This window comes from Platichthys flesus, chromosome 16 (genome assembly GCF_949316205.1).
Source record: "Platichthys flesus chromosome 16, fPlaFle2.1, whole genome shotgun sequence".
Classification (NCBI taxonomy): domain Eukaryota; kingdom Metazoa; phylum Chordata; class Actinopteri; order Pleuronectiformes; family Pleuronectidae; genus Platichthys; species Platichthys flesus.
In genome coordinates this window covers 11183664-11195311 of record NC_084960.1, presented here as the reverse complement: position 1 = coordinate 11195311, position 11648 = coordinate 11183664, and the positions used below count along the sequence as shown (strand labels likewise).

The following is an 11648-nucleotide window of genomic DNA, read 5'->3' as shown; positions in this document are numbered from 1 at the left end:
AAGACAAAACGTATGTAATTGTTACTCATTAGTAAACAATACTCGTACAGCTTCCGGTTGCGCAGTTTACAACATCTGGCGAACAGCAGGGGTGATAGGGATAATGATAATCGGCCATTTCAAGGAAATCATACATTTTAAATAACACAACCACGTCGAGTTGAATATATAAGGAGTTGTATGAGAAATGCGTGTTCACAACGCAAGCAACACGCTCTCGAGGGACTTACCGCGTCCCACAGTGGAAGTGACTACCCCTACGGACGAGTGCAGTGGTACCGTCCACGACACCCGGGTTTCCGCGCGAAAAACGGGCCCGCGCGCCCGAACTGTATATAGCATCCATTGCGGGAGCCAGCACGAGACTGACTGTCACGGTGGAGCTGCGCTGCCGTCAACACTTGCGGATCCTAACGCAATTTTAACGCCGTTTTTAACGCCGTTTTTAAACCTCTCTCGTTTTAAAGTTTTAAGCCAGCTGCGAACCATGCCGGCCAGGACTTCCCTGTCGCTGCCAGAGGATGTCAGGACAAGGTAACGTCAGAGAACGCCTGGATGCTAACAACACTCGCTCGCCTCGGTGATGTAGCATATGAATGCACGCCCGTCGACTCGGTTCCGAGGCGGCGGTGCTAATGACAGCTGCAGTGGCGGCTGAACAACGCGGCTCCCTGCCTCTTGTCATGTTACCTTTTGTCCGTGCTTAGCAGCTGCGGCTAGCGTTAGCTCGCCGTTGGCCGATACCGCAAACACCGTTAGCCCCCCCCACCCCCCTTTCCCTCTCTCTGTAACGTTAGCCAGCTAGCATCTCGTAGCCTGTCAATGGATGGAGCAGCGTGAGAGATTTGGCGCCACTCAGGAAGTTTCGCTCCCTGTGTTCCCTGCTAGCTCGCTGTCACACTGAGATTAACGGGACTCGCGGGTGGGGGGGTGGTGTTCTCTCCATGGGGATTCTTCCTCCTCCTCTGCTGCAGATTCGCTAACGTTGTTTTGACGTGTTCTTTGTTCACAGGCTGCAGGTGCTGGATGAGGATGCGGGTTCAGACGAGGTGGGTTGAGCACCTCAGAGACTCCAAGCCTGTTTTCCCCCACTAGTGTTGCTTCAGCTGCCCACGATCTGTTAATACTGTTCTCAGAGTCCATTGAACGTGGCTGCAGATTCGCTAAAGGGAAGCTCACCACGCCAATGGATTTGACTTATCGCAAGTCTATAATGTTGTCATGTTCAATAACAACAATGTGAAGTCGAAACTCTTTATAGCAAAGAGATGAACTGTGCAACGCCAGGTGCTGCTCCATGGATTCCATGCATGTCATAAAGCCAATTTTAATTTAACATCACAAATGCTATTACTTCCCAAAGTGTGCGGATTACATCAGTTTTTCCACAGTCAACCTAAGGATAATTATGAACATAACACTCCAAAATCAAGTCATATATTCTCAATTTTATTTCTATAGCACCTTACAATGTGCAATAAAACAATGAATGATATAACAATTAAACAGATGTCGCCAGTATAGTTTCAGCCTTATCTATACTTAAGGGTATGCCTTACAATAAATGTGAGTCCTAAGAGATTTTAAAGAAAATAGAAATCTGAGATCTCAAAAATTGAGATCTCCTGACAGGGAGTTTCACAGCTGAGGGGCTTAAACAGCAAACGCTCGTCACCTTTACTCCTACAATTTTGCGACAATTGGTATAAGGCCCTGCTGGTGGTTCTTGGGCAGAGATCAGAATCATGTGGGGTTAGCACATTGAAGTTAAAGGCAGGAGCTGGACCATACAAGGCCTAAATACTTAACTAATATCTAAATGCACTATCCAAGAAAGTGTTTTTTGGTGGTTTATTTTTGGGCTTTTTCTTAAAATACTGTTTCAGGAACACGTCAAAGAGAAGCTCAATTTGGTGCATGACTTCCTCAATGTTGATGCCCAGGACCAGCTGAGCAGCCTGGAGGAGAAAAGGAAAAGTTCAGAGATCTCAATGGTTGGTCACTTTTTCAGATATCTCAATCATTACCAATCCCAGAACCTTTCCCACTCATTGTTTCACCAATGATGTGATTTATGTTGTGCTTTCCTCAGGATGTCTACATCTCTAAAGTTAAGGCCTTGCTGGGAAAAGAGCTCAAGCTTGGAAATGGGTCACATGATGATGGCGCGGATCAGAAGGAGAAGACAAATGGTTTCACTAACGGTTCCCACAAAGATGAGGATGGTGAAGATGTTACAATGGATGTTCAGGAGGATGAGGAGGAGGTCAAGTCACCAACTGCGTCTAAAGGGAAAGGTGGACGCAGGAGCAAGGCAAACTCTGATGCCAAAAGTGATTATTTATATTTTATAATTTCTTATTTTTAAAAGGAAAATTGCATCTTTTATTTAGTTTAAAAAAAATTATAAATAATTTTTTTGCTTTTCTTTGTAGAATCTCCTGCCAGCGCAAGGGTTACAAGAAATGCTGGAAAACAGCCAAGCATCTTGTCAATGTTCTCTAAAGTGTGCGTATAAGCTTGGTTTTGTGCTTTATACATTTTCATTCACATTTTTTGAAATGAAAGAAACTCTTTCAAACATTATGTTTCAAAGTAAATCTGTCTTGCAGTCAAAAGCGCAAGTCCGAGGATTTGAATGGAGAATCTCCTAATGGGCAAAATGAGCTGAAGCAGGAAGATGATGTTGAGGAGGTAAAATCACTTATTTTTCTGTGTTTTTTTTTTTAAACATGAAGAGTTTGTGAAAATCTCATGTCTTTTTTACTTTATTTAACACTGCACATTCTTTCAACGCTAGACTCGGGAGGAGAAACGACTCAAAGTGGACACTAATGAAAAGTAAGTCTTTTCTCCTCTGAACATTACTGATGTTCATGTAGCCTCCTACAGATTTTCTAACACTTCATACTTTATGCAGAACTGCTCCAGAAGAACCAAAGAGCGAGATTGTCAAGACAGTAACTGCTGCAAAGGTAAATTTGCTCCTTCAGCTGTCATAGCTGCAAACATTTCGGTAAGCAGGAAAAGAGCTTTATATTGTTAACCTTATTTATTGTTATTTTAGACACCACCACCAAAATGCCCAGACTGCAGACAATACTTGGATGATTCAGATCTTAAGTTTTTTCAAGGAGATCCTGATACTGCGGTGAGAAATATCAATTTTAAAGTCATTCAAGAAGATTTTTTTGATATATTACTTGTACTGAGAACTAAAACATTTCTTGTGTCCTCAGCTGGATGAACCAGAGATGTTAACAGATGAGCGGCTCTCCTTGTTTGATTCGAATGAGGATGGATTTGAGAGTTATGATGATTTGCCACAGCACAAGATTACAAACTTCAGGTAATTAATTGTTGACCTAGTTTAGCGCAGCAAATATGACTTTCTCCAATTTCATTAGATTGTAAAGTCTGTTGTTTGTCAGTTAAAGTAATACTTTGTTTTGTGTTGCAGTGTGTATGATAAGCGTGGCCACCTTTGTCCATTTGATGCTGGACTGATTGAGAAGAATGTAGAGCTCTACTTTAGCTGTGTTGTTAAACCAATTTATGATGACAACCCTTGCTTGGATGGTATGAAAATGCATATTTCAAGAATCCAAACATTTTGTTAGTTTCTTTTAGTACCTATAAGAGTGAATACGTTTTTCTTCCTTCACAGGTGGTGTCCCTGCAAAGAAGCTTGGACCCGTCAACGCTTGGTGGATCACTGGTTTTGATGGAGGAGAAAAGGCTTTAATTGGATTCACTACAGGTAGCCAACTTTTTAGATTTCTGCTCTAAATTTAGATTCTTCTCTTCATTCATGATGTACTAATGGTAGATGTTCATATCTGTTGTTATCCAGCTTTTGCTGATTACATCCTAATGCATCCAAGTGAGGAGTACGGGCCAATCTTTGCACTGATGCAAGAGAAGATCTACATGAGCAAGATAGTTGTGGAATTCCTCCAGAAGAATCCTGACACTAGTTATGAAGACCTTCTGAACAAGATTGAGGTGAGGTCCTGTGTGACTGGAGTAAACCCAACATCATAAATCTGGGCCATTCAAATGTGCTTATTGAAGAGTTTTGTTTTCCTTCTAAATTTTTTTTTTAAACTTTCGTATTAAGGGTGAACATACTGAAACATACTAATTTGTAACTGTCGACAAGTGATCTTAATTATTCTATTCAGTGATGAATCATGAATCAAAAAAATCTATATTTGGTCAATATCTGAAGTACAAATGACGAACATCATCAATGACACATTTTTACCCAATTAGCAATTGAGAACAAAGACTGGTATTTTTTGTTAGGTATTTCCTTGCTTAAGTATTAACAGTCATAATCAGAACCTTTGCCAGAGAACGTAGCTCATGTTACTGCATCACAGAACCAGGACACTGATCATCTTCTCCTCCTGCGGCCCTCAGACAACCGTGCCTCCCGCAGGGCTGAACTTTAACTGCTTCACTGAGGACACTCTGCTGCGGCACGCTCAGTTTGTGGTGGAACAGGTGGAGAGCTACGATGAGGCTGGCGACCCTGATGAGCAGCCAATCATTGTCACACCGTGTATGAGAGACCTGATCAAGCTGGCTGGAGTCACTCTCGGAAAGAGGTACGTCAAAAAGAGAATTTTTAGCTAATGGTTTATTTTCTTTTATCATTCAGCAGACTCAGCTGAGATCCAGTTTATTGCAACCATCACAATATAATTAATGAAATCAAACTTAAGCATTGTTAGTGCTGTGAAACCAACTTCAGTGAAAACTGTTTTCACCCTTGCAGATTTGTAGCCGCAGCATATTCCCTAGCAAAAGTTTTCCAATTTTATTTTTGCTTCTATTCCTGTTTCTGCTTCTTTCTTTTGATCTCCCCAATATCTAACAATCCTTTGGCATTTCCTAATGCAGCATGCTGCTGTACTGGTAGGTAGGCCTTGTTATGAATGCATCCTTAGCTTGTATGGTGGTGTGTTAGTGTGGAGCATTTAGACACTTTTACGAACAGAATTATACCAGAGTTCACGCTAGACCTGTTTTCGCTGTTTTACAATAAAAGGTTTTAATGCTAAATTAAAATTCTGGCCATGCGTAACACCAGTGTGTCCCTGACTATTTTGACTGGTAGGCTTCAAATCTAAAAAACCTTGATGTATACTGTCATGGAGTTAAATGGACTAATCTTAAGAACACTTTAATACTTTCTTTTTGAAAAATTAGCTGTTAAGATGTTAGTGCTAACTGATCCAATGTGTATATTCTTGAGCTTAATACATTAAGTCATGTGTTAATTGCACTAAATACAGTATATAATGGTATATAGAAGCTTCTAAGTGTAATTCAGTGAGGAACACAACAGTATTTAAAATGGAGGTTAGAGTTCAGCGGTTGGTGAGAATAACTGAGCATCATTTTTAAAGGAGCCATAACATCCAAGCTTATTCTTGGATGATGAAGGAAAACTGACATTTCGCTCTTTTATTTATTTATCTTACTCGTTTTCTCTGCAGGACAGATTGTTTGGAAACATTCGTTGGCCAGTGGCAACTAACGGGAACTCTGCCTTGTACATCTTGTCTGTTTGGTTTTTGTTTGCTTGTTTCATATGTTGCATGGCCTGATGCTGTGGTGTGTTGAAGACCAGGGACTTCATAAGGCCAACGCTCGACATATATTCCAAGTTTTTCCTCTCCTCTGAACACAAACTTTATCCTGACAGGAGAGCTGCCAGAAGACAGGCCATTCGTCACCCAACAAAGATAGAGAAGGACAGCAAGGGGCCGACGAAGGCGACCACCACCGAGCTGGTCTCCCAGATCTTTGATACCTTCTTCTCTGACCAGATAGAGCAGAATGACAAAGAAAATGGAGCCAAAAGACAGCGCTGTGGTGTCTGTGAGGTAATTGGCCCTAAGGGAAACCCAGCTGTTTTTATAATGGAGCTCGATTTCAACATTTAGTTAGTGTGACGTACAATTTCTGTCATCTCTCTTTGGTAAGGAGGCAAAATTAATACTTTTCTACCTGCAGGTTTGCCAGTCTCCTGATTGTGGCAAGTGTTTAGCTTGCAAGGACATGATCAAATTTGGAGGAGGTGGCAAAAGCAAGCAGGCTTGCAAGCAGAGGAGGTGAGCATGTTTCAAAAATGTAACATTTAAAATATGGCCAAAATATATATTGCACTTAAAATGTGTTTGTACATATAGCTATATTCCACTTTTGCTGCAGGACTTACAAAAGAATAGAACGTTTCAACTCTAATTTTAAAGCCACATCTGCAAGATCTTGCCCTGGCCTCTTGAAGTTCCTCTTGTTAATTCCTTTTTTGCATGCGTCTGTTTAGGTGCCCAAACCTTGCAGTGAAGGAGGCTGAAGATGATGAGACCATTGAAGAGGAAGATGTTCCGGTTGAGAAGCCCAAAAAGGTTTCTCAGGCTAAGAGAAAGAAGCAGAGTCAGTGCAAACTGACCTGGATTGGAGAATCTGTTCAGGTATTTCTTTTTTTTCCCCTCTTGCTTGTTGAAATGTACTTTTCCTATCCAGCATTGAATGTATATGAAGTATTTATCCAACCCTCTTCAGACTGAGGGAAAGAAGAAGTACTACAAGAAGTTCTCTGTGAACGATGAAGTGCTGGAGGTGGGAGACTGTGTCTCCGTTTCATCTGAGGATCCATCCACCCCTCTGTATCTGGCAAGGTGGGTCATTTTTAAGACTCATTCCCTGATGACATTTTGTTAGTGGTTTGGTATGATCTTAATGAGGATTTCATTCTCAGGATCACATCCCTGTGGGAGGACGGAAGTGGAAAAATGTTCCACGCCCACTGGTTCCTTCGTGGGACTCAGACAGTGCTGGGAGAGTCTTCTGATCCATTGGAGCTTGTCCTTGTGGATGAGTGTGAAGACATGCAGCTCAATTATGTCCAAGGCAAAGTGAACATCATGTATAAGCCCCCATCTGACAATTGGTTTATGGAGGTAAGTTATCTTGACAGCAGGATGATTTCATTTAAGTGAAAATGTTTCTTCATCCCACTGTTGTGTTTTTTTAGGGTGGCATGGATACTGAAATCAAGGTGATTGACGATGATGGAAAGAGCTTTTTCTATCAGTTCTGGTACGACACAGATTATGCACGTTTTGAGACCCCTCCCACTACCACTCCATCAGACTGCAAGTTCAGGTAAGCATCATGCATTTTTATTTTTATTGCAATGATCTATTGTGTTATTCTGACCCTGTGGGTATGCTCTTGTTTCTTTAAAGATTCTGTAGCAGCTGTGAAAGGACTAAAGAGAGAGCCGAACGGGAATGTCCTCGCGCTTTTGAGCCACTAGAGAATGAAGCAAGCGACTCTAAGGCTCTGTTTGCGCTGGCCTCCTTTAAGGGGGAGCAGTTTAGGGTGGGAGATGGCGTCTATTTGCCTTCTGAGGCTTTTCATTTCAGGTGACTAAAGTGATTTACAAATATGTATGTACCAAAACATTTATGATAAAAATGTTAATGGAACCACTGCATCTGTTCCTGGCCCTCAGTGTTAAACCAGCTAGTCCAGTGAAGCGCTCCCACAGAAAAGAGGATGTGGATGAGGACTTGTATCCAGAGTATTACAGGAAGTCCTCTGACTACATCAAGGGCTCAAACCAGGATGCTCCAGAGCCCTTCCGCATCGGGCGCATCAAGGAGATCTTCTGTCACAAGCGTAGCAACGGAAAATCTGACATGTCTGAGGTCAAACTGCGAATTTACAAGTTCTACAGGTTTGAGGAGTGGTTTTCTTTCAAGGTTTACTCTTAACTCCTCGCTGTTTGTTATTAACTGGCTTTTATCTCATCTCCCAGGCCAGAGAACACTCACAAAGGCGTCAAATCCAGTTACCACACAGATATTAATCAGCTGTACTGGAGTGATGAAGAAGTTACTGTCAGCATGGCCGAGGTGCTCGGCCGCTGTCAGGTAGAATATTCAGAAGACCTGAATGAGTCTGTCCAGGACTATTCCAGTGGTGGACCTGACCGCTTCTACTTCCTGGAGGTACAGTTTGTTAGGGCAAAATCTGCTGATCAAATCAATAATGGACAATTCAACAAGAAGCGTATCTTTGCACACTGCTAAAATGTTGGTTTTGTTTGAAATATCTGCACAAAGTTCATAATACTGCATGGGGGGGGTTGCGCTGAATAGAATTTGTGTGTTTAAAGTAAAGATTGATCATATGCGTTATGGAGTGTGTGCATTTGATCTTATACGTATTCCCCTCTCATAGGCCTATAATGCAAAATCTAAAAGTTTTGAAGACCCTCCGAATCACGCTCGCTCAGCTGTGCAAAAGGGCAAAGGAAAGGGCAAGGGGAAAGGTAAAGAAATTCTGAGATGAATACATAAATGTTTTCTTTATTTTGCTCAATAGATTTTTAAACCAATGTTCTTATTCTCTACAAGGTAAAGGCAAAGGAAAATCATCATCAGCTGCTCAGGAACAGCAGGACTCTCAGAATGAGCCACAGGCGCCTAAATTGTCTAAATACCGCACACTTGATGTGTTCTCTGGTTGTGGTGGACTCTCTGAAGGCTTCCACCAGGCTGGTAAATGCTTTTTCTGTTTTACTAATGAAATTCATATAAGTAGCTGCAGATTTTCTTTTCAGTGTGGTGGTGAAAATGTGATTGTGGATTATCTTCAGGTATCTCCGAGACACTGTGGGCCATTGAGATGTGGGAGCCTGCAGCACAGGCCTTCAGGCTCAACAACCCTGGCACCACAGTTTTCACTGAGGACTGCAACGTCTTGCTGAAGTTGGTCATGTCTGGAGAGAAGACGAATTCCCTGGGCCAGAAGCTGCCTCAGAAGGGTGATGTGGAGATGCTGTGTGGCGGACCTCCCTGTCAAGGGTTCAGTGGGATGAACCGCTTCAACTCTCGCACTTATTCCAAATTCAAGAACTCGCTTGTAGTCTCCTATCTCAGGTCAGTGTCTAGGAGCAAATTCTAATTTTGGCTCAGACTGTATTATGCTTGTATTGTCCATATGATCACTTGGTGCACATTCAAAACCTTTTTTCCTTCTTGTTGCAGTTACTGTGATTACTACAGACCCAAGTTTTTCCTGCTTGAGAATGTGAGGAACTTTGTGTCGTTCAAAAAATCCATGATCCTAAAGCTGACGCTGCGCTGTCTTGTGCGCATGGGTTACCAGTGCACCTTTGGTGTCCTTCAGGTGAGTCTATCTAAATTGACTATTGTATTTCTAGCTGGGAGGAAATAATGATTCAAAACTGTGCTCTTTGAGGAGGCACGTGGCTACAAGGGTGTCCAGATTCACAACCTCAAATTGAACAAGATATTTTTAACTTAGGAGAAAAAGGGGAAAACTAAAACTGTCTGATAGATGTTAAATTGCACATCTTCCTGGCTAATTTCAAAGGTGAGGGTGTCGGATGAAAATAACTTTGTCTCATTTCTTTACCACATGAGCAAAATAGTAATACATACCAGTATTTTTATGACTGAGCATGTTGGTTGTGTAGTAGATTTGACCTCAGTGCTTCTTTGCTCAACAGGCTGGTCAGTATGGTGTCGCTCAGACCCGTCGCAGGGCCATCATCATTGCTGTGGCTCCAGGAGAGAAGCTGCCTCGCTATCCCGAGCCACTGCATGTGTTTGCTCCCAGAGCTTGCTCTCTGAGCGTAGTGGTGGATGAAAAGAAATACTTCAGTAATACCACACGGTAATGTTAAAGCATTCCATTAATTTGTAATTGTTCATCTTAAATGGATCATAACAATACCGAGGTTTGACATGTCATTAGACTAAATTTCTCTGTCTGACCACAGAGGTAATGGTGGAATCTACAGAACCATCACTGTCCGTGACACCATGTCTGACCTGCCAGAGATTCGCAACGGTGCAAATGCACTGGAGATTTCCTACAATGGAGAACCTCAGTCTTGGTTCCAGAGGCAGATCAGAGGAACACAGTATCAGCCTATCCTCAAAGATCATATCTGCAAGGTGAGCTATCTCAATTTTGGAGTTGCATTAACATAATGTATTTGTCCTGTAGTATATCTTCCCCTCTATGAAAAAAATGACACTTGATTACAAAAGGTGCATCTTTGTTCTCAGGACATGAGTGCTCTGGTTGAGGCTCGGATGCGTCACATCCCCTTGGCTCCAGGCTCTGACTGGAGGGATCTGCCCAACATTGAAGTTCGGCTGAAAGACGGAACCATGACCAAGAAACTACGCTTCTCGCACCCTGATAAAAAGAATGGGCGCAGCAGCACTGGCGCACTCAGAGGTGTCTGTGCTTGTTCAGGAGGTACGCAGGTTTAGTTTTCCCCTTTTTTTTTTTTTACCTGACTTAGGGAATTGTAAGCTTTATAAAGCCCTTGAGTGGAGGCATTTCTAATTAACGTTTCTGCATTGTGTAGGGACGCCATGTGACCCTGCAGACAGGCAGTTTAACACTCTGATCCCCTGGTGTCTGCCCCACACTGGTAACCGTCACAATCACTGGGCTGGACTCTACGGGAGACTGGAGTGGGATGGCTTCTTCAGCACAACTGTTACCAACCCTGAACCTATGGGCAAGCAGGTACTACAGATGCGTTTAGAGTCCATTCCTTGTACCATACTGTGAAAACAGCCCTCATCTCATTTACATTGAAGAGGATTAACTCACATGCAGACTGGATTTTGTAAGAAAGATCCACTGGCTAAAATTCTGCCATCCCAGAATATAAATTCATTCTAAAGACAAATTAATAGCTGTCTTTTTTCTTAAGGCCTGTAACCGATTTCCCATCATAATTCCAGGGCCGTGTTCTGCATGCTGAGCAGCACCGAGTGGTTAGTGTGAGGGAATGTGCTCGCTCTCAGGGATTCCCCGACACCTACCGCTTCTTTGGAAACATCCTGGACAAACACAGACAGGTAAAACATGACTTCTTCCAGAACTTAAGTGTCCTACAGCCCAAGTTGTATAATTTGTCTGTTTTTGTTGGTAAAAATATGTACCACTGACACTGGGAATGCTATGGAAGCTATTTGTAAAGTGATTATTTCAAAGTTTGAAAATATTTGAAAAGACTAATATGAAGCTTTTTGCTGCTGTGTCCTAGGTTGGAAATGCTGTGCCCCCTCCCCTCTCCAGGGCCTTGGGCCTGGAGCTTAAGAAGTGTGTGCTGGAGAGAATGAAGGAAGAACATGCAAAGGGTAACTAATCTCTCTCAATTATATTTGTTTTTGTTATTCCTGATGGAGTCGCCATTTAAGTATGCAGAAACCCTTCTACAAATATATTTTTTTTTTCCCTCCCCAGAGAATATTAAACAGGAGAAGATGGAGGTCACTGATTAGTCCTTTGTCAACTTCCAGCAAGAATCGGTTCCACAAATCCTGATGCTGTTGTGTCGGCAATGATTTCTTTTAAATAAGATGGCTTTTATCTGTCACTAAGTGGCCACCGTTGGCATTCTGTTCAGTGCCCTTTCAATGTTTTAAAATGTTTTAAAATGTGCTTTTGATCATGTGGTTGGGAAATGATCACCTAACATGGATTAAATTGTATGTAGTTTTTATATGTAATATTTCAAATAAAGCTCTTATGAAATCAAATGCTTGTGTGATTTTAATTATGCAAAACTG

The 11648-nt window shown here is 42.1% G+C and overlaps 1 protein-coding gene across 1 annotated transcript; it reads left to right on the top strand.

The window, feature by feature from the left end:
- The first annotated feature begins 354 nt into the window (after positions 1 to 354).
- Positions 355 to 11618, top strand: dnmt1 (DNA (cytosine-5-)-methyltransferase 1). Its single transcript, XM_062408482.1, has 34 exons — positions 355 to 534; positions 1013 to 1049; positions 1887 to 1994; positions 2093 to 2333; positions 2436 to 2508; positions 2613 to 2694; positions 2801 to 2841; positions 2921 to 2975; positions 3068 to 3151; positions 3240 to 3349; positions 3461 to 3579; positions 3668 to 3760; positions 3854 to 4005; positions 4426 to 4613; positions 5717 to 5897; positions 6028 to 6125; positions 6341 to 6488; positions 6580 to 6695; positions 6776 to 6977; positions 7052 to 7182; positions 7266 to 7445; positions 7535 to 7759; positions 7841 to 8033; positions 8266 to 8356; positions 8442 to 8585; positions 8684 to 8966; positions 9075 to 9216; positions 9560 to 9726; positions 9833 to 10010; positions 10125 to 10320; positions 10433 to 10596; positions 10818 to 10934; positions 11123 to 11216; positions 11323 to 11618. The coding sequence occupies exons 1-34, from the start codon at positions 488 to 490 to the stop codon at positions 11358 to 11360; spliced, it is 4518 nt and encodes a 1505-aa protein (XP_062264466.1). The 5' UTR covers positions 355 to 487; the 3' UTR covers positions 11361 to 11618.
- Positions 11619 to 11648: the final 30 nt, after the last annotated feature.